Source organism: Caloenas nicobarica, chromosome 27 (genome assembly GCF_036013445.1).
Source record: "Caloenas nicobarica isolate bCalNic1 chromosome 27, bCalNic1.hap1, whole genome shotgun sequence".
NCBI lineage: Eukaryota > Metazoa > Chordata > Aves > Columbiformes > Columbidae > Caloenas > Caloenas nicobarica.
Genome location: NC_088271.1, coordinates 3342945 through 3370508, shown reverse-complemented (window position 1 = coordinate 3370508; position 27564 = coordinate 3342945). Strand labels below are relative to the sequence as shown.

General features: G+C 47.9%; 2 protein-coding genes and 1 long non-coding RNA gene across 4 annotated transcripts; 2 read left to right on the top strand and 1 right to left on the bottom strand.

Annotated features, from left to right (window-relative positions):
• Positions 1-19: 19 nt before the first annotated feature.
• TMEM38A (transmembrane protein 38A) lies at positions 20-6610 on the top strand. 2 transcript variants are annotated; one of them, XM_065652527.1, is made up of 7 exons: positions 224-312; positions 2015-2093; positions 2441-2597; positions 3164-3348; positions 3954-4041; positions 4146-4263; positions 4547-6610. In XM_065652527.1, exons 3-7 carry the CDS (start codon positions 2452-2454, stop codon positions 4766-4768), a joined length of 759 nt encoding a protein of 252 aa, XP_065508599.1. In that variant the 5' UTR covers positions 224-312; positions 2015-2093; positions 2441-2451; the 3' UTR covers positions 4769-6610. The 2 variants fall into 2 exon arrangements, with proteins under 2 accessions (XP_065508598.1, XP_065508599.1); XM_065652526.1 differs by lacking the exon at positions 2015-2093 and having other exon boundaries at positions 20-312.
• On the bottom strand, positions 634-13154 carry LOC135999077 (uncharacterized). The gene is made up of 2 exons (XR_010607672.1): positions 13033-13154; positions 634-1855 (listed from the first exon to the last, which is right to left on the bottom strand). It is a non-coding gene; the product is annotated as an uncharacterized LOC135999077 (long non-coding RNA).
• On the top strand, positions 13086-27564 carry SIN3B (SIN3 transcription regulator family member B). The gene is given in 20 exon segments (XM_065652524.1): positions 13086-13239; positions 13242-13369; positions 13822-13928; positions 14426-14579; positions 15529-15789; positions 16193-16336; positions 16584-16706; positions 17161-17250; positions 17679-17797; positions 18500-18707; positions 18998-19114; positions 19454-19692; positions 20415-20598; positions 20811-21405; positions 21860-22029; positions 22563-22736; positions 23398-23490; positions 23813-23907; positions 24360-24564; positions 24933-27564. Coding segments are annotated over 20 exon segments (3591 nt in total). The 3' UTR covers positions 25164-27564.

Here is a 27564-nt window from a genome sequence, read left to right as displayed (position 1 = left end):
GGAAGCGGAAAGGGCGGGGCGGGGGCGGCTCCGCGGCCGGACACCGTCGCACAGGAGACGGGAGCGGGACCGCCCCCCCGGGCCGGAGCTGCGCCGGTCCCGCCTCCCGCCGCTGCCACAGCCCCGGGAGGCCGCTCCCCGGGAGGCGGGGCCGGGCGGGAGGGCGGCGCTGCCCCCGCCGCGGCGCCATGGAGGTGGCGGACAGCCTGCAGCTCGGGGAGCTGGCGGCCGCCTTCGCCGCCCTGCCCGTGTTCCCGCTCTTCGACACGGCGTATTTCATCGTGTCCATCCTCTACCTCAAGTACGAGCCGGGTGAGTGCGGCCCCGCGCCCTTGGCGGCTGAGCCCGCGGCCGCAGCGCCGTCAGCCGGGCCCGGGCGCGGGGGCGGGCCCGGGGGTGGAAACCGCTGCCGAGGGGCCCGTGCGAATGACGCGCGGCTGTCGGTGCGGTGGGGACGAGCAGGAGCGCCGGTGTCGTGGTTTCTGAGGCGCGAACCTGCCGGTTTTGTGCAGGGACAGGTGTGCTGCCTGCCGGGTTCAGGACTCGGGGCTCTGCTGCGTTGCTTTGGCAGAGGTTCTGACATATATGTCTAAATATAAAGCAGAAAAAAGCGCCAAGAACTAGTCACTCTGATTTTGAAAATTAATGTTGCGTTTTATTTAAGATTAGATTCCAACCACGCTGAAGTACTTAAGTCCAGTCGCCTCTTTGCTGCTGTCCCAGGACTCAGCGTTACATTCCCGTCCAGTTGTTCGGCTTTTCTATTTTTGTGGTAATACTCCCCTCCTATTTATACACAAAAAGGCTGTCAGTAAACCCCTGTTTATTCCCACCTTCCAGACCACGCCGTAATCTGTTCTCAGGCGCCCAAACAGATGTTGCTTTGTTTGCTCTCTTGGGTTTATCTTGTAGAGATCGATACATCTGCAGCTTGGCTTTCGCTTTCTGCGCTGCTGCCGTCTGCCTGTGCCTTAGGCTTTTCCAAATGGCATCTTCTATATTTATTTTTGATAGCGTGTGCACTTTTCACGCTCTGCTTTGAATGGTTTCAGTGTAAGTGCCCAATGACTGAGGAGAAAAAAAAAAATTAACCAACAGAAAACCAACCCCCACTTTGGTATGATTGTTAAATCCTCCCGTTGTGAGATCTCCGCGCTGTACAATCTACACTCTGGTGTGTTGAAACTGCATGTAAACAGACATGCTGGGTTTCTGAGGCCTGATCGCAGCGTGAAGTCCTGAACAGTTAACAGGCCACCCTCATGAAAACAGCTTTGTAAAACATGTGAGCCCAGTAATCCACTTGGACTGGAGAGGGCTGGGGTGTGTTTTGCACTAGATTCCTACGCTGCTGCATCCCGCAGCTCCTGTGCTGAAGATCAGGGTCAGGACAGTCCTGTCCCGTGTCCTCCTTGGAGACTGCATGGCTACGGAGCCAAAGAAAAACAAGCGTTACTAAATTTAAACCTCAGGCTAAACTTCAGGTCCCTATAGAAGCAGGTTCGTGTGGCGGCTGTTGCAGCTGTCTCGCTTCCACGGGGTTTTCAGCTGGTTCAAATGTCTTTGAGGATGGAAGAGTCTGAGCAGTCAGAATTTTAGCAAATGCTGATTCACTTATTGCTATTTAAGGTAAGGCCACTGTTAGCAGTGTTGACATAACATTTTAGCGCTCCCTCTTTTGACTGCCTGTTAGTGGTTACTGAACAGAGTTTGGTACCTGAAACGCTGCACAAAGGACTCTGGAGCAGTTTAAGGTGATGAAACAATCTTACAGAATCGTTCTTGAGAGACTTCCTTGAAGAAGTACAGAAGTGGATGGAAATGGCTCAAGGAATTACAAAAAGGCAACAGGAGGCTGTGGGAAGAGACCATAACGTATTACCAAATAGTAACACTGGTTTAATATCTAGTTGTGTCTTCAGAGAGCATTTCCAAACTAGTACAGGAGCAGGGAAGAACCCTCAAATCCTCTTCTTTCTAACAAAGTTTAAGAATTCCTGTTCTATTTTTACAGGTTATCTTATGAATGAAAGAGCTGAACAGATTGTTCATGAATTCTAGAGGGCACCTAGGTTGAAGCAATGGAGAGAATGGTACTAGTATGCATTTTATTTTTAGACTGTAAAAAAGATATTGATTTCAAGGGAAAAATTGTTGCTTCCGATTGCAGGAAATAGCAGCAAATACAGGAGATAAACTCTTAGCCAAGTCATAAACTTCTGAACCTTACGGGGGGCCTGCAGGCTAAGATCACACACACCATTGGACAATATCTGGTACTCGTTCAGGCTTCACAATGTACACATTTTTGTATTTTGTTTTACAAGCACTTTTCTTTGACTTATTTTGTGGGAGAACATGCACCACAAGCCTCTTAGAGGGTCTTGATGTTTCTGCTTATTTGCCGAATCCATCTCCTCATTTAGAATTTGCTTCACAGGAGCCGTGGAGATGTCTCGTAAGAGCCCCTTTGCCTCCTGGCTTTGCGCTATGCTCCACTGCTTCGGAAGTTACATACTCGCTGATCTGTTACTTGGAGAATCACCTATCGATTACTTCAGTAATAACTCCAGTGTCATCCTGGCCACAGCGGTCTGGTGAGTCTTTTGCATTTCACCTGATTCATTAAGCATGAGACGCCGCTGGCTGTGCACAAAACCATCCAGTGTGAAGTATTCTGTTTGTGTGACATGCATCTGTTATCTTGCTTGGATTACCTGGGGAAAGAAAAGGTGGGGTGAGGTCGTTTTAGAGGCTTTCGTATTCCTAGATCTAGTTTCCAGTTTCTCTGACCAGTTGTCTTGTGCTTTGATGATACGGGTTGGGCCTGGTCCAGTCGCTGGGTGTTTCTATTCATAGCTGCTGCAGCTGACTTGCGGCCAAACCGCAAAAGCAGCGTTCACTGCACCGATCCCACATATAGTAGGAGTGGGACACGCTGAAGATTTGGGGGCATTTTCTTCCTCGTGTTAGTGAAATGTGCACAAATGAACCGCAGTTACTCCAGGTTTAAGTTCCTCGGTGTGTTTGGGTTGTATGTGCTTTTTTGCATGACAGAACGAGCGTTTCCTTCTCCCTGACATAACTCAGGCTAACACCACAGTACTCTTAATCCTCTCGATACATCCCAGATCAGTTAAACTGTGTGTGGTTTGTGTTCCAGGTATTTGATATTCTTCTGTCCCATGAACCTCTTCTACAAGTGTGTGAGCTTTCTGCCCATGAAGCTCATCTTTGTGGCCATGAAGGAGGTGGTCAGAGTTCGCAAAATTGCAGCTGGAGTCCACCACGCTCATCATCGTTACCACCACGGGTGGTTCATTATGATGGCTACTGGATGGGTCAAAGGTGAAACACGAGATATTCGTAACGCGGCGGGGAGGACCCAGCCCTGTGGGAGGGACGGGGGTGAAGTTCAAGGTGACCACATCCCAGCAGCAGGCTGGTTAGTGGCCGTGGTCAGCTGGCTGCAATCAATCAGGGCCCCTAGAACACAGGTATTTATTCAGACTTGCAGAATGGTTGTCAGTTGAGTCATCATCTAACTTTAAGAGAGGCATGAAGAACTGGAGGCACTATCAAATATGGGGGTAGAATTCAGGAATTCTTTATCCTTTCTCCTGTGTTCTGTCTCTGGCCTCGCCTGTACCTTTTTAGGGGGTTTCTGTCAGTGTTGAAACAGCCCAGACAGTTTTGCTTTAGCTTTTGTTTGGGCATTGGAGCATCAGTAAATGGGCCAGAGGCAAATGCTCTTCCCCTGCACCAGGAAACGCTTTATAGAGAGTCTAGAAAGTGTTTGTCCTGCTCTGTTGTTCTAGGCGAACTTCTTTTAAATTTGGGAAGAATGTCATGAACCTTCCCTTCAGGTTGTCCTCATCCCTGGGGATCTGGCAGAGGCAGCAGCCTCTCCTCTGGGGTGGCAGCTCCAGCTGTTCACTTTCCCTGTTTCACAGGTTCTGGTGTTGCCTTGATGTCTAACTTGGAGCAACTGCTGTGTGGGGTCTGGAAACCAGAAACAAATGAAATTCTTCATATGTCCTTGTAAGTAGGTAGCTTGTCAATTCTCTTATCAGACCAAAAATGGAATTTAAAGAACCATTCAAATGATACAAACCTCCTAGAAAACCTCTTTATTTCTCTTCCAGCCCTACAAAGGCTAGTCTGTATGGCACAATCCTCTTCACTCTGCAGCAGACTCACTGGCTGCCTATCTCTGAAGCCAACCTCATCTTCTTTTTCACCATGTTCATGATAATTTGCAAGGTAAGTTTACAGCAGGTTTGCTGCTAACAAATCTACAGAACCAGAGAAAGGCTACAGGATTAAACTGGGGGTGTTCAGCTTCCCAACTGAAGGTCTGCTCAGGAAATTACAGACTAAATTCTCCATCACATAGGCAGTATGGCTGAAGATCCTTGTGATATAGCCCTGAGTCTTGTAGCAATAGGGACTTGTCCCTGGGGTAAGTGGAATGTTCCTGACTAGTTGGTATTTCATGGCTGGTGTACATGATCTTTAACTTGAAGTATTCGCTGTTGCATGGCAGGTTTTCATGACGGCAACTCACTCTCACGCCTCACCTTTTGCTCCCGTGGAAAGCTTCGTCTGCCCCGTTTTCTTCGGCTCTGTTTCCAGTGGACACACAAGTCACCATCATGATGAGCACGGGGCCTCCCATGAGGTTTCCCATCCTCCGCCTCCTCCGGCAAAGTCAAAAGAGGAGCTAAACGAAGGCACAAGGAAACGGAAAGCAAAAAAAGCTGAATAAAAAAGTAACCACAGAGTAAATAGGCCAAGAATATTCTTCCAGAGCTGAGTCTCAAAGCCAGCCGTGACCTCCTTTATCCTCCAGTCCTTCTCTCAGACTCCAGAGGAGAGGTGGAAGCCAAGACACTGCCAGGCGGGTCCCTGAATTTCATTGTGCTCTCTGTGCTGCTGCTTGCTGCTTGCTCTCTGTCTCTATTCTGATCATATTTTCAGGGATTTGTAAATTTGTGCCAGGATAACTGGGTGCCAGTTCCCAGGCTGTCAGCAATTATGATGAAGCATTTTTAATGGATGCAAAATCTTGCAATGCGTTTATTTATGAATGTGGGTAATGGTTTGTGCTCCTGCAGCTCCTGAGTTCCTTTGAGTTTTCATTGATCTTTTTGACGTCTACCAAAACAACAAACTGTTTAGACACAATCAATGTGGAAATTGTATTTCATACTCAAGGAAATTAAATGGTCTCATGCGATCCTGATCTAATTTTTCCTAGCTCCCACATCTGCTGTATCTCCAATTAATGTGACATTTTATGTGCAATAAGGACATTGATTCTGGTGTCCTAGCCAAACTCTCTCGCCTAAATTCCCTCCAATTCTTAATGGATAGAACATTGTCGCTTTCTTAACTAAGTCTGTGTTTGCAAGAGCTTTGAAGCTGTGAAATGCTCCCAGTGCTCCGTACTGGCGCTGTTATTATTCTGAACTGTTGTGTAGTGTCACTGCACGTTGTTACCAATCGTGTGTCCCACCTCAAACCTGATCATATTTAACTAGGGAAGAGCATGGTTCTGGTTTGTTTGTAACCTTGTGGGATACAAGAAGGGTGTGTGAGTGTAAATAAGTATTTATTACTATTTATTTGTAATTGCTAGGGCATCTAATTAATGGATCTGAAATTGGCTTTTTTTTTTAAACTTTGCATCTTTATGTAGAGAATTGGATAGTGCTAAGTATGGTCCTCCACCCATAGCCACGTGCTGGTTTGTGCATGAAGCTGTGATTTTGGTGTGCTACAGGACACGCGATGCAGGAAGGAACATTTCCTACATTCTTAAATTAAGATACAAGGCTAAAGAAGTGGATTTCACACCAGCCGATTAAAACTACGTTAAAGGACTGATGAAAGCACAGCAGCTGAAGGTACCAATCATCCTCTGTAGCTCCCTTTCGGCCAAACTCCTAGTCTGGGAAAGCAGGTTGTGCCCAGCGAGTGAAGCGTCTGAAATGCCTTGCATGGCTCAGGGAGGAGTCTGGCAGTTTGGTCATGCTGTGCTTAGTGAATACCGGCTTTTAGACTAGTTTTAAGCTGTTCCTATAACTGATTTTGTTCTTCGAAGTGCCGTCATCCAAGGGCTGGCATCACTGCGGTGAAAATGGGGAGGGAACACTTGGCTTCCAGTTAAGCAGCACATTGGCATCCCCAGCAATGAGGTTTGCTGCTGTCATCTTGCAGCTGGGAATATAAATATCAAGATTTCAGAAAAGCGTTTCTATTTTTTTGTGTGTCCCTGTTCAAAACTGAACTTGACGGTTAATTAAAAATAAATTTAAAAAATACTGTATACAACCAGGTGAAAGTCAGTACAAAAAGTGAAATGATTTGTGGTTTTGGGTTTTGACAGTGCCTTAATTTTGTGAGTTTCCCTTCCCTTCAGTAGAAAACAGGAACTCTACCTGACAGTTCAACTGTCTGGTTTTGCAGATACTGGTCTACTGAAACCTGATGTATCACTTGCATGCACAAGTATAAATGGTTTATGGGATGTCTGATTCAAGGGGAATTTTGTTTTATAAAAGCCGTCAACAAATAAAAATTGTGAAGTGACTCTGATTGTCCACTAGCACTTGAGGAAATCCGTGTGTTTCTTTTACTCTCACCGGTCTCAGAAACCAAACACTCCTTAACCTGTTCAAAGTCTCCTTGACCTGATGACAAAAGGATTCTAACTGAAGAGAGAGATCAAACTTAGTTATGTCCTCCAAGTATGTCTGAGCATGTTCTAAGTGGAAATAACATGGTAAAAGGTCCAAATATTCCAAGAGATGTTAAAATTAAAGCTCTGGTCACCTTCCAAGTACTGATTGGTACTGAGAAGACAACTGCCATAAAGTTTCATTTAGTGAAGCCTTTCATAGCAAGAGATATGGAACCTATCTTGAATTTCCATGGCTCAGCGCTGGGAGTCTTTGGTCTAATGCCAGACACGCGTCCTTCATCCCAAGAAGCAAAGATGGATCTTTCAAAAGCAGCGAATTTCAACTGTTGCTGCAAGGACACAGGGTTCTACAGAGCTGCTTCTGCAAAGCCCTGATTTACCTGGACATACACTTATTCCTTGAGACTCTGCTCCAACCAGAATGAAAACAGTCGCTGGGCATTTCCCAGGGGGATGGAGTAACTCACTTCCATGGCACAGAGATGGGAGTGATGAGGAAAATAGGACGCCATCAGTCTATTCACTCCTGGCTCCCTAAACGAGGACCTGCAAAGGGCTGTTTATTTTCTGAAGGGTTTCACTTGTCTCTCTCCAGATCTAACTCTTCACAAACATTTATTAATACTCCTTAATTTATGAGAGCAGCTGAAAATATAAGTTGCATTGGAGTGTGGGATTTAAAGTTTCTATGACCAAACCAATAGAAAAGGTCAGTGCACACTTTATGCATATTTTTAAAAACTCCGGAATAAAGCATTAGAATGTTTCATGTGGTTTAACCATTCTCCTCTCCCGTGACATCCCTTTCAGTGTTAGCGATCCATTTTGCTCAGGACCTGGATGGAACAATAAATGAGCAGGCTGATTGATGAAGGAGATATTTCAAGTGCTTTGAGAAATCCTCCGGTGCCTCAAGCGTCCCAGGCCGTGCTGGCTCTGCAGATTGTTCCCGCTCGGCGCGGGGCAGGAGAGAAGCAAACCAGGGCTTAGACTTCCCCAGGACAGACGTCATTCGCTCCAAAGATGTTCTGATCTGATAACTCCTGATACCAACTCCAGTGAGACGCAGCTAAATTTAGCACTAGGTTTAATCCTCAAAGAGGCCCTGGTTGCCTGATGGAAAAGGCAAAGTGTTTGAGTTGCTAGCCTCAGCATTTCTTGGTGATTGACAGGTTTCCCTTTTCTGTTACAGCGAGCGAGGCAAAGCCAGGGCCTGCAGCTTTTTCATCATTGCAGATCAGCTTCACAGACAGGGAAAGCTCTACAGCTCTACTGTGTTTGAAGAACAAACCCATAGGATAATTTTACAGAAAACATTAATAATTCTTCACAATAAATGAACTGAAGAAAAATGGGAGGCCAAAGGAAAGAATTTCCATACTGAAGAGCTTACGTGAGAAAGGGCAAAGCCAATACACCCGAGCACCAAGCCAGAGCAACCAGAGTTCTTGTTTCCCCTTTTCCTTTTATTATTAATGACAGTTGCACTTTCTTCCACATATTGTCCGAAGAGTAACCAAATTATAAAATCCAGCCAAGTGGAAGGACCCAGAAGATAAAGAGGGATGTTATGGCCATCTCCTGAGCAAGCGAAGTTGTCCCTTTCAACACTTGCCAGGTGACGAAGCTGCCAAACGCCTGGTGCTTCTTCCTGCAGCCTATTTCATGGCCGGAGGGCGCTTTAAAGATCTGAAGCACTAGATCAGCGCTGACGGTGTCAGCCCAAATAGCACATAGGCCACATAGAAGCATTAAAAATTACAGCTTTATGCATTTTGCAGCAGCACATCTTTATTTGGGCCCTTAGCTATAATTGCGTGCTTTACAGTTCTTCTGCTGTTCTTCAAAGGAACTAACTGGTTCTGGTAAGACACGAGACCGAGGATTATACGGCAGCCAAGGCTGGTATAGCACGGCTTTTCCTATCACCTCACACACCCAGCTTTTAGCTGCAGCAAAGATTTCTCTCTCAAGGTATTTTAGTTCTTTGCCAAAATAGTGAGAAATCAGAATATACATCTAGAAGATTTTCTAGAAAGCTCACAAATTTACCTCCCAGCTAAGGATTTAATCAGCAGCCCGTGAGCGAGCTGGTGGGGGCTGATGGCTCACAGGACAGACAGATGGTGTCACACCAGAGCCCACGCTGCCATCGCGACTCACACCTGCTACTTGCTTCACCTCTGTGATGACATTTCTGACAAAAAGGAGATGTCGGTGGTGCTAAGATCAACATTCACAAATATCTTTGGTCTCTTACACTTGTGCATTTGCATCTTTCACACACAACCTCTAGAAAAAGTACTACGTGTAGTATTTTCTGTCGTGACCCTTATTTGTGTCCCTTACATTTCAAAAGAGAATTTGGGGAGGAATTATTTTAGAGAGCTTGCAAATGGAACCTTTTAGGAAGAATCAGTGAGAGATAATGATTTCATCTTAGCTTCAGGGTACAGGTAGGCTATAGATGTGGAATGCAGGAAAACAGGTCTGATATGTTTAGAGGCTTGAACATTTTTATAGCCTGAGGAAATCCAGAATGTCCCTGAAAAAGACTTCCTTGGTTGATCTTGTTTGGTTTTGATCTGCAAATTACAGAAAGCTCACCAGAAACCGTAACACACACACACGCTGCATTCCTGCAGAAAGCGAGCTGCTGCTTTTCCAGTTCTCCCAGCCCCTCGTGCTTCTCCATCGAGCTGGCAGATCTCGACTTTCCAAAAAAAAAATCTGCTGGTTGGGGACTCCTGGTCCCACTGCAACCCACTCCTTGAGCTAATTTTCTTTGATTTGTTAGTGACACGGATTGGTGCAATCAGTAATAATGACAGGTACACGCAGTGTGAGATGCATACAGCACGTCACAGATTGCAGTGACTTGAAGTACAGTCTAAAAATCCATGAGTTCTAACATTGGCTTAATATTAGATTTAGACTAATGTAGGCTAAACCCTAATGTAGGCGCACTGTAATGTTTGTCTCTTAAGGTAAGACAGGTCATCTCCCTGCCTTTTTGATTTATGATAGATTAAGATGTCGGTTAATCTCTTCTTATTTGGCTAGATGATTGTGGAGATTAATCAAGTACTGTCTGCAAAAGGAGCCCATAGACACAGATTACTAATTTTTTCTTTAATTATTCCTCTGTATGCCAGAGGGATACAGAGGGAGTACAGACAAGGATACGCATCAGCCTCTTAAGTCTCATTTCGTGAGAGAAACAGAAAAACCACAGCAGCTGCTCTGGCTGACACTGGTCTTCTCTGACATGCTCAGTTCAGTCTCCTGGAAAAGGCAAAAAGCCACAAAAATAATAGATGATGGTCTCCTGTGAGAAAGTGGGGAAGCAAAAAGTGGTTCTGAGTGAGTGAATCTGCTTGGCTGGTACAGCACCATCTCTGTTTCCACAGGATGTGAAAAAAGCAGCATCTCTCCTGGGAAAAGCTCTACGGAACAAATACAAAAACAAGTATCGAAACAAACTGAAATAGCAACGTGCTCGGAAGAGAGACATGGAAAAGCACGTTCTCTGAGCATGAGGTGGAACAGCCACGTGCCGCTCTTTTGGGGATGGTACCCCAGTCCAAACGTAACCAGAAAGTAGTAAATATTTATTGTGCACAGTTGAAATTCCTTTTAGTCAATTCACTTTTGCAAAGCTTGACAGCTTTGCCTTTGTGCTCAGTCATGCACCAGTGTCACTCACCATTGCTCCAACAAATGAGGATAAAGTGGGTCATTTTGTCGCCAGGACAACAAAAGCACACACTGACCCAGATATGGCTGAGGGAACCTAATCTGGCTCTTGGCGCAGCCTGTGGGGTTCAGACAGAATCAGGGGGTTCCAGTCAGGGAAACACAGCGTATTAACAACCTCCAAATGTCTCTTTGCTGTCTGTGGCATTAAGAACAGCCTCTCTTCTTTGCGTCTCATGGCAGGTGTCACAGTGACAGCAATGAGATTTAGGAAAATATTTTTCAGGCTTGGAAAGCTTTTTAATCTCCTCTCTAAAGTTTTTGTCTAGAATAGCTTATTACTATGACATGGGAAAACTGGCAGTATGAATATTTCCTCTGGATATGAATGTTTCCTCTGGAAGGTCACAGAAGCCAGATCTCCTGTTTGGAGAGCAGCCAGGGAGAGCAGCGGGCACTCGGCGGGGCTGCAGGTTCCCTGCAGGGCCTCTGGGACTTGGAGTTCTGTCAGCAAGAACACAAGACGTGCTATTATTATAAGGTCCTACAGCAGTAAGGCAGTGTCAATAGTTGATTACTGCCTTGAGCTAGCGATATGCTAGCAATTATGAGAAAGTCTGTACTCCTGCCTGTATTAAATAAGCTTGTGGCATCCTTTGTGTTGTAAGAAGGGAAACATGGATACAGCAACAGTTCGGGCAAGTATCGGAACAGAGGCTGAACTACTGAATCCAGAGGTCGTGTATTAGTGTCATGACTGAAGCTCCAATTGCAAGACTAGAGTCAGAATATTCCAGCACATGGTAGAATCACAGAATTATTTTGGTTGGAAAAGCCCCTCAAGATGACCGAGTCCAACCGTTCCCCCACCCCCGGCACTACCCCATGTCCTGAGAACCTCATGTCCGTCTGTCCAACCCCTCCAGGGATGGTGACTCCACCACTGCCCTGGGCAGCCTGTTCCAATGCCCCACAGGCCTTTGGGGAAGAAATTGTTCCCCAGATCCAACCTCAACCTCCCCGGCGCAACTGTAGAGAAAAAAAAAAAGTAGAGAAAAATATTCTGGGTTCAAATACCAGCAGTGAGTTTAAGTGAAAAGCAAGAAAGGTTTCTGTAAGTTCCGTTACGTAAATCATCTATAATTCTCTAAGGAGAAACAAGCAGTGTGGCTTTCCCCCCCGCCCTCTCCTCCTTGTTCTTCATGTGACCCAGTTTTACTGAGTTTTACTGAATTCAAACTGTCTGGTGACAAGGGACCATTTGAGGAAAGTGGCATATTTTAAGTCCACAGTAAACTCTTTATTCTGAGCTTGGTTTCTGCAGGTGCCTTGCTGGCTGTGCGGTGTGTACACACAACCGCTACCAGAACTGACCCAGCTGCAGACGGATTTGGTGCAATAACAAGAGTTGGTTCTATAACCCGTAAGAGGTTTCACTGTCTCAACACCACTCCCCTCAGCACAACCCGCTCCAGAACATCGTGGCAATATGTATGGTAAAATCCAGAAAGAAAGACATGGAAAACTCAAATGAGCAACAGGACAACCAAAGAAATTCTTCTGGGAGGCTGATTCGTATGAGCAAGTTCTCTCAAATCTGTTCCGTGGTGTAAAAAGCAAAGATGAAGAGGATAAACCCGAATAAAACCTCAGGACTGAGCTCCTGAGTTTCTCTTTTTATTCTTTTGCCTCAGTGTCTCAGTACAATATTCAACATTGCTGATAACTCCCTCGCTGCGGTTACTTAGAGTCTATCGATACCTTGGCACAACGCTACTGCTGTCACGTCCCACAGTAATAACCACCTAAGGTAAAATAAGGAAAAAAACAACCCTAAACTGACACTTTAGCCAACCAGACCTGAGCAGGCACCGGAGCTCGGTGCGCACCCCCACCGCAGCCCGGCGGGCGCTCCCCTGCCCACCAGAGCCCCCGGTTCCCGTCACAGAGGCACCGGGGCTTGGGCCGCCGTTACCCGCTCAGGGCCTCGGCCCCAGCCCCAGCACCCCCAGCCCGCTGCCGAGTGCCACCCCCGCGCCCCCATCCCGGAGATCATAGAATCACAGAATCCCAGAACGTCAGGGGTTGGAAGGGACCTCGAAAGCTCATCCAGTGCAACCCCCCGCCGGAGCAGGAACACCCAGCTGAGGTTACACAGAAGGTGTCCAGGCGGGTTGGAATGTCTGCAGAGAAGGAGACTCCACAACCTCCCTGGGCAGCCTGGGCCAGGCTCTGGCACCCTCACCGGGAAGAAGTTTCTTCTCAAATTTAAGCGGAACCTCCTGTGTTCCAGTTTGCACCCATTGCCCCTTGTCCTGTCACTGGTTGTCACCCAGAAGAGCCTGGCTGCATCCTCCTGACACTCACCCTTTATATATTTATAACCATGAATCAGTCACCCCTCAGTCTCCTCTTCTCCAGCTCCAGAGCCCCAGCTCCTCAGCCTTTCCTCACACGGGAGATGCTCCACTCCCTGCAGCATCTTCGTGGCTGCGCTGGACTCTCTCCAGCAGTTCCCTGTCCCTCTGGAACTGAGGGGCCCAGAACTGGACACCATATTCCAGATGCGGCCTCACCAGGGCAGAGGAGAGGGGCAGGAGAACCTCCCTCGAAGAGAGAACCTCACTCACCCCGCGGGGATCCGTCCCGTCCCTCAGCCCGCTCCCGAGGCGCCGCTCCCGCCATGCCGGTTGAGCGGCCGGAAGCCGCGCGCGCTCCCGGCGGCCGCGAAGGTTCCGGGCCGGGCCGGGCGGGCTCGTGCGCGCTGACGCACCGCTCCGCACGCGCTGACGGCGGGCGCGCGGGGCAGGGGCGGGGCCGGGGCGGGGGGCGCGGCGCGGCGCGCGCTGCTGCCCGACTCCCAACATGGCGGCGGGGGGCGGCGGCGGCGGCGGCCGGGGGGGCAGCGCCCCGCGGTGGGGCGGAGGAGGCGGCCGGGCCGCGGCGCAGGAGAAGCTGCCGGTGCACGTGAGTGCGGCGAGCGGGGCCGCCGGGATTTCTCCTTTCCCCTCCCCCTCCCACCCCGCCCGGGGCCGCTCCCCGTGACCCCCCCGCCGGTGTCGCGGGGTGTCCCCGCCGTGCCGTGTGGCGCCCCCGCCCTCCTCCCCCTCCCGGTACCGTGGGGGCCTGCGCCCTCCTCCCCCGGTACCGTCAGCCCCCCCAGGCCTGTTCCCCCGTTCCCGTGCCGCGTCCCCCCCTCCCCGGTACCGCGGGCATCCTCCCGGGGGCCTGTTCCGCTCTCCCCGCCATCCCCGCCCCGGTACCGGGGCCCGCCCTCCCCCGGTACCGTGCGGCCCTCCCCGGGCTGCCGCCCGTTCCCGCTGCCGTGGGGCTCCCCAGGGCACGGAGGGACAGACTCGGGGGAGCCCGTGTCCCCATCCCGGGGCCCCCGGGGCCTCACCCGCGCTCTGGCCCCGCAGGTGGAGGATGCGCTTTCCTACCTGGACCAGGTGAAGATTCGCTTCGGCAGCGACCCTGCCACCTACAACGGCTTCCTGGAGATCATGAAGGAGTTCAAGAGCCAGAGGTGAGAAGCGGGGCGGCTCCGGGAGCTCCCCGGCCTCGGGGGGGGGTCCCCAGGTTCACCCCGTCTTTCCACCCCCACCGCACTGGCCTGTCCTCCGGCAGCAGGTTGCAGGGGATCTGGCCGGCCCGTCGTTTTCCACACGCGAAATCCGCAGGAAAAGGCGAATGTGTTTTTACTTCCCGCTCCGATCTGGAAAAGCAGCGAGGCAGCCTGAGCGCAGAGCCGCGCCGTGGCCTGGCAGCCCCGGGGCGATGTCGACGTGCCCGTTTCGGGTGACCCGCACACTCGCGTCCCCTCGCTGCGGGTGACACTCCCAGCGCGAGGCTGCAGCGCTCGCTCCATCTCCTTGGGCTAATATTTAGGCCCAAGGTTCCTAAACTCGCTTGTTAACAAATGGCATTTCTAAGGAGCCAGATGCTTCACGTACCTCTGTCATTTTCTAGGCTTAACTCGTATTTCTGATTTGGACACAAGTAACAAACTCTTCTCAATTTCAGCATCGACACACCTGGAGTAATCCGACGCGTTTCACAGCTTTTCCACGAGCATCCTGACCTCATCGTAGGATTCAATGCTTTCCTTCCTCTGGGCTACAGGATAGAAATTCCAAAGAACGGGAAGTTAAGTATCCAGTCACCTTTGAATAGTCAGGTAGGTTATAGAGCTCATGTTCTGTAAATCAATTCTGTTACCTGTGTCACTATACACATCTCTTGCACACTTTAGGCTCTGTAGATTTACTTGTATTGCATGTTGCTAAAGTTTTTGCGTGGTTTTCAAAGTGTATTATAAAGAGTATAATATAAATTTAACTATTAATTCTCAAACCAGATGTTAGTTTGGCTTACACAAGAATGATATTCTTGCGTGAAGTGCCACTTCAGATACTTCAGTCACATTTGAAATTGTAATTGGCTTGGCATATTTCTGTAAATTCTCAATACCTGGTGTTTGTAGTGACAAATTTCAAGGAGAGACCCTGGAAGAATCACATTTCCAGCCCTCCACGGAGAAACTGGGAAATGTGTTTAGGTCACAGGCAAAAAATCCATGTCAGGTATTGCCACGCGATTGCAAACATCCCGCAGTGAAAGATGCTGTATTATATATAATACAGGTGGAAACATATTGGCCTCAGCTTCTCTTCTGTTGTTGTGTGGTTGTGGAGGCTGAATTCTACTGATAAACTTGTGGTTTAATTAGTAGCAGTAAATATCTTTTAGATCTCGGTTCCCTTAGATCTCTCTGTTGCTTAGAAATTTAGTATCTTTCAGAGCCTTATGTTGTAATACGTTTCTTAAAACTGCTGGTTCCTCTGAAATAAAACAGCAGTAACGGGAATCGCAGTGCATGGTGTTTGGATAATGGATAGAGGATAATGCAGCGACAGACAAAAGCAGAAATGAGGCAGATGCTTCATAAGCCACATACGATTTAGGGGATTTTTTTAACTGATGGTGCTAATAAACTAGGCAGGGAAATTTATTGGCTAATTAAATATTTTTTTCCCCTTTGCGTGGTAATCTTTTTGTAGCTAAAGAGCTTGAAAAACCCTGCAGCGAGGTTGTTGTTGAACTTGCGGCTCTGTTTCTGTCCCCAGGTGCCCGCAGAGCCGCCCAGCACTGTCCCCGGCGGTGGCCTCTTGCTGCATTACTCCCAGGAGAACTCGCACAACCACAGCGATTGCGCCGAGGAGTTCAGGCAACAGCTTCCCTACAAAGAAGACAAATCCCAAATTCCTCTGGAGTCGGATTCCGTAGAGTTCAATAACGCCATCAGTTACGTGAATAAGATCAAAACGCGTTTCCTCGACCATCCGGAAATTTACAGATCCTTTTTAGAAATTCTTCATACTTACCAGGTAAAAAGTCTGCCGTTTAAGAGATTTGGGTCTTGTGCTGTAGTTGTTGAGTAGCTGTTGTCAAATGAAACGTCTCCCTGTTGAACAGGCTCACACAGCTGCCAAGCATGAGCCTTTGTCCAGCAATTGCCTCAGATATTCACATAAAATGACAAAAGTGTGAAAACTGTAGAACTTTGCAGTGTCTGAGGTCTGAAGGGGTTGTCTCTGGATCTGTCTTCACCAACTTTCAGATGATTTAGTGATATTTTGTGCGAAAGGATTCACTGTAAGAACCTCGGGCTGTCTCATCGTTAGTTCAAGTTGCGTAGCATATATATTTTTTGGCTGAGTTGATGAGTTTTCTTGCGAAATGAGGTGTGTTTTTGACTCTGTTTAACATCTGTGCATCTCTGTTTTTTAGAAAGAACAGCTGAACACAAAAGGCCGGCCTTTCCGAGGCATGTCGGAGGAAGAAGTGTTCACTGAAGTGGCAAATCTGTTCAGGGGACAGGAGGATCTGCTGTCGGAGTTTGGACAGTTCCTCCCGGAGGCCAAAAGGTCCTTGGTATGCGTATGTGTAAAACAAGGCAGAATATTGAATATTCTCTGTATGCAGAATGCATGAAGAAGCTTTAGGAATGCAAAACATTATGGAAAAACAGCCAGTACGTGAACTTTGCTCCTTTTCACTGTTTGGCATTTCACAGAACAGGTGACTTAACTACACGTTCTCTCTCCTGTTCTGATGTATTCGGTTCTTTGTTTGCACCAGTCGAGAAGAGAACACTGAAAATGTTCTTTATTTACTTCAGTTCACAGGAAATGGACCATGTGAAGTGAACAGTGTCCAGAAAACTGAGCATGAGAAGAATCTGGAACACAGCAAGAAGCGATCCAGACCGCTGCTGCTGCGGCCTGTGTCCGGCCCGGCGAAGGTAAAAACCTGGAATAACCTGAATATTCCCTGTTGTGTTTAGGTAATTGCTGAGGTAAAGTTGCCATGAGCAGCGTCTTTGAGGTCTGTATGCGAAACAAAATTTCAGAGTTATTTTAAAAATAATAATTATTGTAGAAAAAGGGAATTTTTAAAGTATGCTTAAATGTGGGTGGTAACGTTGAATACAAAAAATCACATTCTATACAAGTGTTGGCCCTGGAAGGGAACAGTTCGTTGCTTTTGCAGATAAATCTTCATTTGGGATTCTTTCTCTAGTGATCCTTTTATTTGTTCTCTTCTTCTGAGCTTAGTGGAGGTCTCGACACAGCGATGCTAGATCGCTATTTGGGAAATACTGCGTTTCCGCCTTTGCAGGGCGTTGTTACGTGTCAGCCAAGTGGAATTTGATCACGTTTGAGTCACAACATTTTAACTGCTTGTTCTTTTAACAGAAGAAGATGAAGCTGCGAGGTACCAAAGACCTGTCAGTAGCGACAGTGGGCAAGTACGGCACGCTGCAGGAGTTCTCCTTCTTCGACAAGGTCGGTGTTGGGCCTGTGCTCACGTTCTGGGGCCTGATTTTCAACCACTTATGTTGTTATTGATTGGTTGCTTCTCTGTGCAATCCGTGTATCAGCACTTGGCAATTGCCTGATTTGTCAAGTGATAGAGAGAGAAAATAGATGGGTTTGGAAAACGAATAGAAACCGATAATTAACCTTTTCCTGAATGCTTGTCTCTTACAGACATGTTTTTCTCTACTTTTCAGTGATGTTTCCTCATGGTACCATCTGTAGTTACCAGATTATTCTTTGAAACTGGGCATTTTTGTGCATGTTCTCTTTTTACTAATATGTTGCAGTGTAGACAGAGGTTTGTCGCTGTACCCACGGTTCAGACCACTTAGAACATGAACACTGAATAAATGTGTTCAAGTGGTCTGGTCATTTCTCTCCAAACTGTGCTTTAGGTGCGGAGGGTGCTAAAGAGTCAGGAAGTCTATGAAAATTTTCTCCGTTGCATTGCTCTCTTCAACCAGGAGCTGGTCTCTGGCTCTGAGTTGCTCCAGCTGGTTACGCCGTTTTTAGGGTAAGTTCCCGACTGTCTTCTCTGCTCTACCGGACTTTTTAGGTCTTAGTCTGTCACTTTTCAGTAGACATTGTGAACTTTGTTACCCAAGTTTTAGATTCAACTTCAGAAATATCTCCCAGGTAGCATGCAAGAAATGGAAGGCTTATCTAAAAAGAGGAGTAATAAAATCGGAATCTTTTAACGTATCTACACAGCTTTTAAAAAGTGTTTTGGGGAGGATATTTTCCTCTGTGCGTCCAGTTGGAACACTCACAAGTAGCAGAATACCTGACGTTACACTAAATCACTGGGGGCAGAGAATCTCGTGGATTCTGGAGGGGTGCTCTCTGTTCACACTCCTTGTTCTAATCTCTCAGAATATAACACGGGGTAAACGTGAAATCTCAGAGCTGTGGGAAGGATGAATAGTTCTAGTTCTGATGCAAGCCGCTCGTGCTCTTTGGCTTCCAACGAAAGAGGAGAGTCACACAGCAAAGTGTCTCCTCGCTCAGTTTAGGGGGCATTTGTGAAGTTGCCTTAAGTCGAAAAGAAAATAAAGCAATTGGGAGCGGATGATAACAGAGGTAAAACACTGGTGAAGGATTTCTCATTGTGGTGCTAAGTTTGTTCAGATTTTCTCCCTCACTTTTACAACACACATTAGCCATCCCAACACTATCAGGGAGAAATAACAAAATCCGCTTCCCTGTGTTTTTGAAGGAAATTCCCAGAACTCTTCGCACAGTTCAAGTCCTTTCTTGGTGTGAAAGAGCTTTCATTCGCTTCTCCGCTGAGCGACCGATCTGGGGACGGAATGAGTCGGGAAATCGATTACGCTTCCTGCAAACGCATCGGCTCGAGTTACCGGGCTCTGCCAAAAACTTACCAGCAGCCCAAGTGCAGCGGAAGAACAGCCATTTGCAAGGAGGTACTTCGGGATCACACGTTTCGTGGAGTCTTTGCTTTTCTGCTGATTAGCCAGCTTCTATCTCAGAGCAGTTATTCATCCCATTTATTGAAACGAGTATGCCCAGGCATTTTATTAATTTTATCTAAACCCATCTCAAATCGTGTCTTTGGTTTTAATGTCTTTTGAGTCTGTGTGCATACAGAAATTTATTCCTATAGACAGAATAGAGCATTAAATAGCCTGAAATGAAGAGAACAGCTCTGGGCTCGTATGGCTCTGCTCAGTGTCGCGTCTTTGCGCTGTTGCAGGTGTTAAACGACACCTGGGTTTCATTTCCATCCTGGTCTGAAGATTCCACTTTTGTCAGCTCCAAGAAGACTCCGTACGAGGAGCAGCTGCACCGCTGTGAAGATGAGCGGTTTGAGGTACCTCTGCCTCCTCAGAGAGAAAAACCTCTTTCTAGGAGGATTTTGACTCAATTGGTGATCAAATACTGAAAGTTCTATTACTCTTTGTTGGTTTGAGCTAGAGTTTGGTGTTTGCCACTCGCTTGGAGCCTAATCGTTCTTTCTAGGTGGGAGTCCAGTTCTAAAAAGCACGTTACCTTTGGGAGAACTGGTATATTTTCCAGTGAGAAAACTTTGCCGATGCTTCTTAGCTCCACCCAGCGGGGCTGGAACACACGGCACAGCCCTGAATGCCGCTGCTCTTCGTTTTCCTGCTGCGCCTGTGCTTACACTGTGTCTTTTGTGAACTCTCCACAGTTGGATGTTGTCTTGGAGACCAATTTAGCCACAATCCGTGTCCTGGAGAGCGTGCAGAAAAAACTGTCTCGCCTGACTCAAGAGGATCAGGAGAAATTCCGCCTGGACGACTGCTTGGGAGGAACATCAGAAGTGATCCAGCGCCGGGCCATCTATCGCATCTATGGGGATAAAGCACCAGAGATCATCGAAAGTCTAAAGAAAAACCCCGTTACTGCAGTTCCTGTTGTTCTTAAGAGGTAATTCCCATTCTCCTGTGTTCACTGGGGTCTTTAGGAAACCGATCCGGGATGGTAAAGCTTGATTTTTTTCCAAAAGTAAGTGACTTGGTTTTCACTTCCGTAGATTTTAATGCAGGATAGAAGTAGGAAATAAAGTAGGTTTTTGTTAATTTTAGAGTGGCAAATGTTTTAGCTGGTTCTTAGAAATACCTAGAAAGATTTCAGTAGCTTATTGGAGATGCTTCTTTCTAAAAATATTTCAGTAGCTTATTGAAGATGCTTCTTTCTGTATTTAAATTTCTCAGGCTGTGCTTGAAGCAAAACCACAGTTTTTGGTTAGATTTGGAACTGAACCATTTTTGAGGTTTAAGTCCATCGTATTTCTCTGCATTTCTGGTGGGTGGTTGTGTGTGCTTCAGTTACCTTAAAAACAAAACGAAACCAAAAGAACTCTTTGCGAAGCTGAAAGATTCCATGAGAGGAACGCTGGGAGAAAGTTCAAGTGTTGGAAATTGTTGGGGATTTCTAAACGTCCTCCTGAGCATGTTTAAACAACTGTTTTCTGTAGATATTGTTTCAAAGGATAACTCATCTTTGGTGGTGGTGCTTTATTGATTGATTTATTACTTCCAGGAACACGGAAGAGTTTGGTGCACGACAGTTGGCTACATTAAAAAGGCTTTTGCGTGTATTTCTGCGCTTGTCTTTTTGAACTGAAGTCGATTCTCCGCTTTACGCAGGTTGAAAGCGAAGGAGGAGGAATGGCGAGAGGCCCAGCAGGGCTTCAACAAGATCTGGCGGGAGCAGTACGAGAAAGCCTACCTGAAGTCCCTCGACCACCAGGCTGTCAACTTCAAACAGAATGACACCAAAGCTTTGCGCTCCAAGAGCCTGCTGAACGAAATTGAGAGCGTCTACGATGAGGTGCGTGCGCTAGTAAATCATCCATCCTGTTCGCCATTTGTTTAGTGTTATCCAGACGTTTCCGTAGCACCTGGGGCCTTGTTGGTGTGGGAGCGCTCCGAGGAGTTCTCAGGCGAAAACGGCCCGAGCGCAGCGTTAATCCTGGCTTATTTCTTCTGGCAGGAATGGCTCTTGAGTGGAAGGATCTTTATCTATTTGTCTCTTGATTACAGCATCAGGAGCAGCATTCAGAGGGGAGAAGTTCATCCACAAACGAGCCTCATCTTATCTTTATCTATGAAGACAAGCAGATTTTGGAAGATGCGGCGTCTCTTGTCAGCTACTATGTCAAACGACAGCCCACGATCCAAAAGGAGGATCAAGCCACCATCCGGCAGATAGTGCATCACTTCATACCGGAGCTGTTTTTCTCTCAGCCTCCTGAGCACAATATTTCTGAAGAATCGACAGATGAGGACAGAGAAAACCATCAGGGACAGAACCTGGAGACTCCTGAACTGCGGAAAAAACACGTGCCTGGGCCTCCGAGCAGTCCCGTGGAGGCCAAAGCCACCTTCTGCGATGCGACAGCGGCTGAGCCCCACAACGCTCTGGATGATGTTTACAGTCTCTTCTTTGTCAATAATAATTGGTATTTCTTCCTCCGCCTTCACCAGACTCTCTGCTCAAGGCTGCTAAAGATTTATCGTCAAGCTCAAAAGCAGCTTCTAGAATATCGGACTGAAAAAGAGAGAGAGAAACTCCTTTGTGAGGGAAGAAAAGAAAAAACCAATGATCCAGCTATGGAACTAAGACTCAAGCAACCAAGTAAGAATAATCTGGGACGTAGTTGGTTCTTCATGCTCTGGTTGTTAGCGCTTAATTTTTAGATCTGAGTAACTGAGCCCAGCAGGCAAGTCTGTGAGGAACGCAGAGGTGCAAACCTCCGGTATAGTTGTGATTTGTGGATACAGCAAATCGAACAGGATAGCTCGTTTGTAATTTATCTTCTGAGGGCTCCACACGTAGTTCATGGAGACTTCGTGCAAGCCCACTGTTGGCAGGTGTTCTGAAGGGTCTCGTATTAATCTGTTCCTTAGATTTCAAACAAAGTTCACTACACAAAGTGGTCATGGAAGCACATGAGATCAAACTGTTCCAGTCTCAGCGCTCCCTACAGAGAACTGTCTCTAAACACGTTAGTGGTAGTGAACGTCCTGGTGATCTCTCTTGTATTTTTTGGCTTCGCTTTGCCTCTTATCTCCACTTTTCCCCTCCGCAGGTGAGGTGGAGCTGGAGGAATACTACCCCGCCTTCCTGGACATGGTGCGGAGTCTGCTGGACGGGAACATCGACCCCACGCAGTACGAGGACACTCTGAGGGAGATGTTCACCATCCACGCCTACATCGGCTTTACTATGGACAAGCTGGTGCAGAATATCGTCCGCCAGGTAACTCATTTGATCCTGGGCTGAGTGTTTATGGGCCGCGCATCTCCCTTCGATAGCCAGACGGATTTCTGACAACCCTGTAGCGCAAGGACACACTAAACTTAAAGCAAATTCATAGAAAAGTGATATATATATGTAGGGGAAACGCTCTAACAGAAGTTCAGTGAGATAATTCAGCTTCAATATGGGGATCGCCTTAAGAGATTTACTCTTCCTGGCCTTTTCCAACATTTGTTAAGTTCTAGTCTTTCCAAAGTTCTAGTCTTTCCCATTCCCAAAATACACCTAAGACAAAAAGAAGAGGCCCAGCCCTTTTTACTCAAATCTAGCTGTAGTTTTCTTACAGCTAAGGCACATCAGCCCCTCACTCTTCTCTGCTACTTTTATTGCAAGGTAATGAAACAGGTGAAGTCTCTGGGGTGAAAACTTTGTTACTTCATCCGAGGTGTGATGCTGTGCTGAGTTTTGCGCTCCTTTCCTGAGTTAACTCTTGGCCTGGACTTGCTGACCGAATCCCCCTTTTTGAATGGCAGCTTCACCACCTGGTGAGCGACGACATCTGCCTGAAGGTCGTGGAGCTGTACCTGAGCGAGAGGAAGCACGGAGCCGCCGGAGGGAACCTGTCGTCTCGCTGCGTGCGCGCGGCCAAGGAGACCAGCTACCAGTGGAAGGCTGAGCGCTGCATGGCAGATGAGAACTGTTTCAAGGTAAGAATTTGCTGCCGGGGAATCCCAGAATGTCAGGGGTTGGAAGGGACCTCGGAAGCTCCTCCAGTGCAATCCCCCCGCCGGAGCAGGAACACCCAGATGAGGTTACACAGGAAGGTGTCCAGGCGGGTTGGAATGTCTGCAGAGAAGGAGACTCCACAACCTCCCTGGGCAGCCTGGGCCAGGCTCTGGCACCCTCACCGGGAAGAGGTTTCTTCTCATATTTAAGTGGAACCTCCTGTGTTCCAGTTTGTCCCCATTGCCCCTTGTCCTATCACTGGTTGTCACCGAGAAGAGCCTGGCTGCATCCTCCTGACACTCACCCTTTACATATTTATAACCATTAATGAGGTCACCCCTCAGTCTGCTCTTTTCCAAGCTAAAGAGACCCAGAGCCAAAGAGACCCAGTTCATAAAGTGACTGTTGCACTTGGGAAAAATGGGTTTGGAAGCTCCGAGGCCACGGTGGGGACAGCGATATGGAGAGAGGGCACCAGAACTGGAGCACAGACAGGAAAGCGGCGTACCGTACTGGCTCACTGAAAAAGCCGCACTGCTTACTCCTCTCCTAGCTTGGATTTGGTGTCCAAATGATTCTTGAATATCCAGCATTTTATTAGGAACCCACGTGGCCAATATCTTGTTCCTGTAACTATTACAGGTGATGTTCCTTCAGCGGAAAGGGCAGGTGATCATGACCATTGAGCTGCTGGATACCGAAGAAACCCAGACGGAGGATCCCGTGGAGGTCCAGGTGAGATCACGGTGACTGTGAGTCTGCCGTACCACAGACAACGCTGATGCCTGAGATAACGCTCTCCCGCTTCCTCGTTCCAAAACGTGAGACTTTGCCAAGAGGAAAGGTTTGCCTGGGAGGTGGGAAGATTCCACGTGGGGCCGTGGGCACTGACAGCAATGGGCGTGTTAGTAAAAGAGCTTCAAACATAAATCAGCTCGGAGTCGAGCACGGTATCAGCAGCTGCTTAAAAAACAGCTTGGAAATCAACTAGTTCTTTGCAGTGGTGTTTGGCTTAACGAGAGCGAAATCCGACTTGAAATTTGTGTCTCTTGTGTAGCACCTGGCGAACTACATGGAGCAGTACGTTGGGGTAGAAGGAGCTCCCAACAACCAGAACGACGGCTTCCTATTGAAACCCGTCTTTCTGCAAAGGTGAGCGAGTTCCCCCTCCCGAGCCGCCCCTGCAGCAGCTGCTGCTGCTTGCTTTGCACACATGGCGGTGATTTTTAGGTAATTTTAGGTGATGACACAAGCATCTCTCAGGAAACGCACTCACCTTTGAGGTCCAGAGGGGCTGCTGTGGCCCAGTGCACCACGTGAAGAATGCTGAAGGAAAAATTTATGACCACTGCACTGAGATTTGTTCATGAAACGGTGTTTAGAATGGAGTGGGACCGTGTAAGCAGTCATTTTTTAGGAGAAATTTGAGGTCTAATTTGTTCCCATTTCACTGTTTGTCAAAAGCATATGGAGGAAGATCCGGGAGAAAGTCTGAAAACTAAATGTGAAAATACAAATTTCATACTTGCGCTGCCAGCTCTGCTAGCTTAAAAGAATGGATAACCAAGTGTGATACGCGCCTCCTAATCCTCCTTTTCTTGTAGAAACCTCAAAAAGTTTCGCAAGTGGCAGTGTAAACAGGTGAGAGCTCTGCGCAGTGAAGTGAAGAGCTCCTGGAAGAGGCTGATTGGGGTGGAAAGCGCCTGCAACGTGGACTGTCGGTTCAAGCTCAACACCCACAAGATGATGTTCATCATGAACTCGGAGGATTACATGTACCGGCGGGGAGCGCTCTGCCGCGCCAAGCAGGTGCGTCTCCTGGTTATCGCGCTCTCTGCGGCTCGGGCAGCAGCAGAGGTTGAGGGTGGGAGGCAAAAGTCAGGTCTTGGGGCTGAATTCCTGCAAACTACACCCAGAAGTTATTACTTTGTGTCGGACGGAGAGCTGCTAAATGCTCTGTGCTTTGGTTTAGTTCAGCAGCCTTTTCTTTGCCATGCAAATTTTAAGGGGAAGTGGCAAAGTGTAAGAAATAAGAGATCTTTAAATGCAGGTACGCGGTTTGGTCTTTTTTTGGTTGTGTTGTGTTGGAGAGCGGGCACATCTCAGACCTACAGAGAGGCAAAGGGTTTGGCTTTTTCCCAGAAACCTCTCGGTGATCTTCGCTGTCCCGTTCTCAGGTCCAGCCCATGGTGCTGCTGAAGCATCACCAGCAGTTTGAAGAGTGGCACAACCGGTGGCTAGAGGAGAACGTGACCATGGAGGCAGTTGACGTCGTTCAAGACTGGCTGATGGGAGACGAAGACGAGGAGATGGTGCCGTGTAAAACAACGTGTGAGACGGTGAACGTCCACGGGGTCCCGGTGAACAGGTACAGGGTTCAGTACAGTCGCCGTCCAGCTTCACCCTGAGCACAGACTTGTTCCTGCGACCGCGCCGAGTAGGAGCGTTGTTGGTGAAACACATTTACTCTGAGAATAGCGGTGGGAATGCAATGTATGTATTCATGATATTTATCCAAGCAGCATTTTACTTTGGATTATGATGTATTTTCCATATGGCGTAGACTTGTCTCCTTGCAGTGTAATCTTCCAGCCGTCACGAAGAGACTTTTAAAAGCTTTGTGGGACGAGGGCTCTCGGCATCACCACGCACTTTTTGGTAGTTTCCTGGTGTTCCGCCACTGCTGACCAGTCCATACCAAAAGGCTGAGTGAGGCAAACTGGGCAAACTACCGCTCATGGCTTGGCCAGAGGTGGAGCTGGGCTGGTGTTAGAGCAGGTGCTGGCAGCTGCTTCCACTCTGAAGGGTTTAACGTTCCCTATCTTCCTGAATTTGTGCTGTCTTGGAGCCCGCAGAACTCTTCAGTGTAACCTCCGAGTGCCAGGGGAGCTGAGAGCACCTCGGCACAGCTGCTTTGTTATCTACGTGTACTAATGAGGCAACAAGTGCAGTATTTGTTACTGGTGCTCTGGGGAGAGAAATGCCAAAACTGAGAGAAGGGTGAGCGGCGTACGAAACGCTTCGACTCTCATCAATTTCAGTATTTTGGAGCATGAACTAAGGGGAAGGAACTCTGAGCCGCAGCAATTTGCGGCGCAAGGTGCCGAGGCCTGTCAGCTCCTGCGTCCGTGCTTTGTGAACTCACCACCTGCTGCGGACTCTGCTCGGATCTGGAGCTGCTTGGAGCACGTGCCTGGGGAGGAATATCCATCGCGAGGTCTGGCCTTTTTTTTTTTTTTTTAAATCTTTTTATTTTTTATTTTGCATGTTGATTGGCAGCCTCTGCAGACTGCGTTCTCAGGCGCTTCGCGCTCCTTGTGCGCGCCTGGACTCCGTGATTCTGCTGGGTTGTGCCACGTAAAGAACAGCAGCAGATGGAGCTCTTGCGGCGCAGTTTGCACCGGGTCTGAGGTTTGTCCCAGATTCTTGGCCGTTTCTGCTGGGTCAGCACAGCTGCTGTGTTTGCAGCGACACATGGAAATCTGTAACGGGCAGAATTGGATCCAGCCACGACCGTGGTCGACAAGCTTTTCCACTGAACCGTCTACTTCTGTCGAAGCTTTTTATGAAACGAAACCTAACAAAAAAACTACCCCGAACCATGCAGAACACTACGTTGTTAATTGTCTGACTTAATCTATTAAAAAATCAAGAGAATGGAGTTATGTCTGTCCTGCAGCCCCGCTGTGACTTCGCTGGTTTGTCAGGGGCCGAGGGCGAGCGCGCACTGTCCATGTATCGCGAACATCGTGTCTTGAGGCAGGTCCAGCCTCCTTTCGGCTCCGCTCCCAACTTTTTCCTGGCTTTTGGGGCAATAACCCCCTCAACCCTGCGAGATTTTTTCGTGGTTTTGATTTTTAGGTTATAATTTCTGCCAGAGCGAAGTAGCAGCCTGTAGGATTTGTCCTGGGTTGTTTCCACTGTACGGCATTTGGTTTTGCAATTGTCTCGCTTGACAGTAGAAAAATTGGCCTTGGGGGTACGTTTAATAGAAAACTACTGACTCTTTGTCTTTTTTTTTTTGTCTTTTTTTTTTTTTTTTGCAAAATAATCCGTAGGAGGGAAGGAGGAAGGCCGGGCTCTGGCATTCCTGGCCACTTGCACAACCGCTGCCAGCGGAGGACTTTTCATCCACAACTCTTGTTCTCGTTGTCTGGGTCTCTGTTAAAATTTTGGTTACTGAAATGATCTGAAGGTTCTTCCCCTGCTCGCGTTGCAGTAAGTGATGAAAGACGCCGAATGCGTCGTCTCGCGAGGGCTGGTGGAGGAGCAGGGGGACCAGGCGGGTGCAGAGCACAGAATATTCCCCCTTTTTCTTCCAGACAGCTCCACAAAACCCACCTCTCCGCTGTCTTCCGGTGGAGATGACAACCGTGCCAAATTTTATGGTTTTATGATACAGAAAAATGTTTACTAGAGAATAGGTTGCAACTCGTGGCTTAAAATGCATTTGATTCCAAGTGTACCGCGGTGCACAAGGGCAACGTGCCCGCGCACCGTCCTGTTCCATCTCCCCATTTTTAAGTGTACTTCAGGTATTTTTAAGCATCCTTATTTTGTAAACCTTAATTTATAATCTGAAGGGATCGAGTAAGACTTTCACCCTGTACAGCGCTATTGTCTCCAAAGGATGGTAGGAATACATGAGTGGAATGTGCGGCAGCGCTGGTTGGAGAGCAGCTTTGCCGGTGTCCGAGGGTTTCAGCTCCACGCTGTGTATCTGCCGGCACCACCTTGATTCAAGAGTTTGTTCTTCCATTTTTTTTGAAGGATCTTTGCTTTTGGGCTTGTAATTGCTTTGCCAGCTCT

What these genes read in the sequence shown, in the direction of transcription:
- TMEM38A (XM_065652526.1), top strand. Translation starts at nt 189, where the DNA reads ATGGAGGTGGCGGACAGCCTGCAGCTCGGGGAGCTGGCGGCCGCCTTC. An exon ending in ATCCTGGCCACAGCGGTCTG is followed by an intron (nt 2,598 to 3,163) that starts GTGAGTCTTTTG and finishes TTTGTGTTCCAG; the next exon opens with GTATTTGATATTCTTCTGTC. An exon ending in GAAATTCTTCATATGTCCTT is followed by an intron (nt 4,042 to 4,145) that starts GTAAGTAGGTAG and finishes TTTCTCTTCCAG; the next exon opens with CCCTACAAAGGCTAGTCTGT.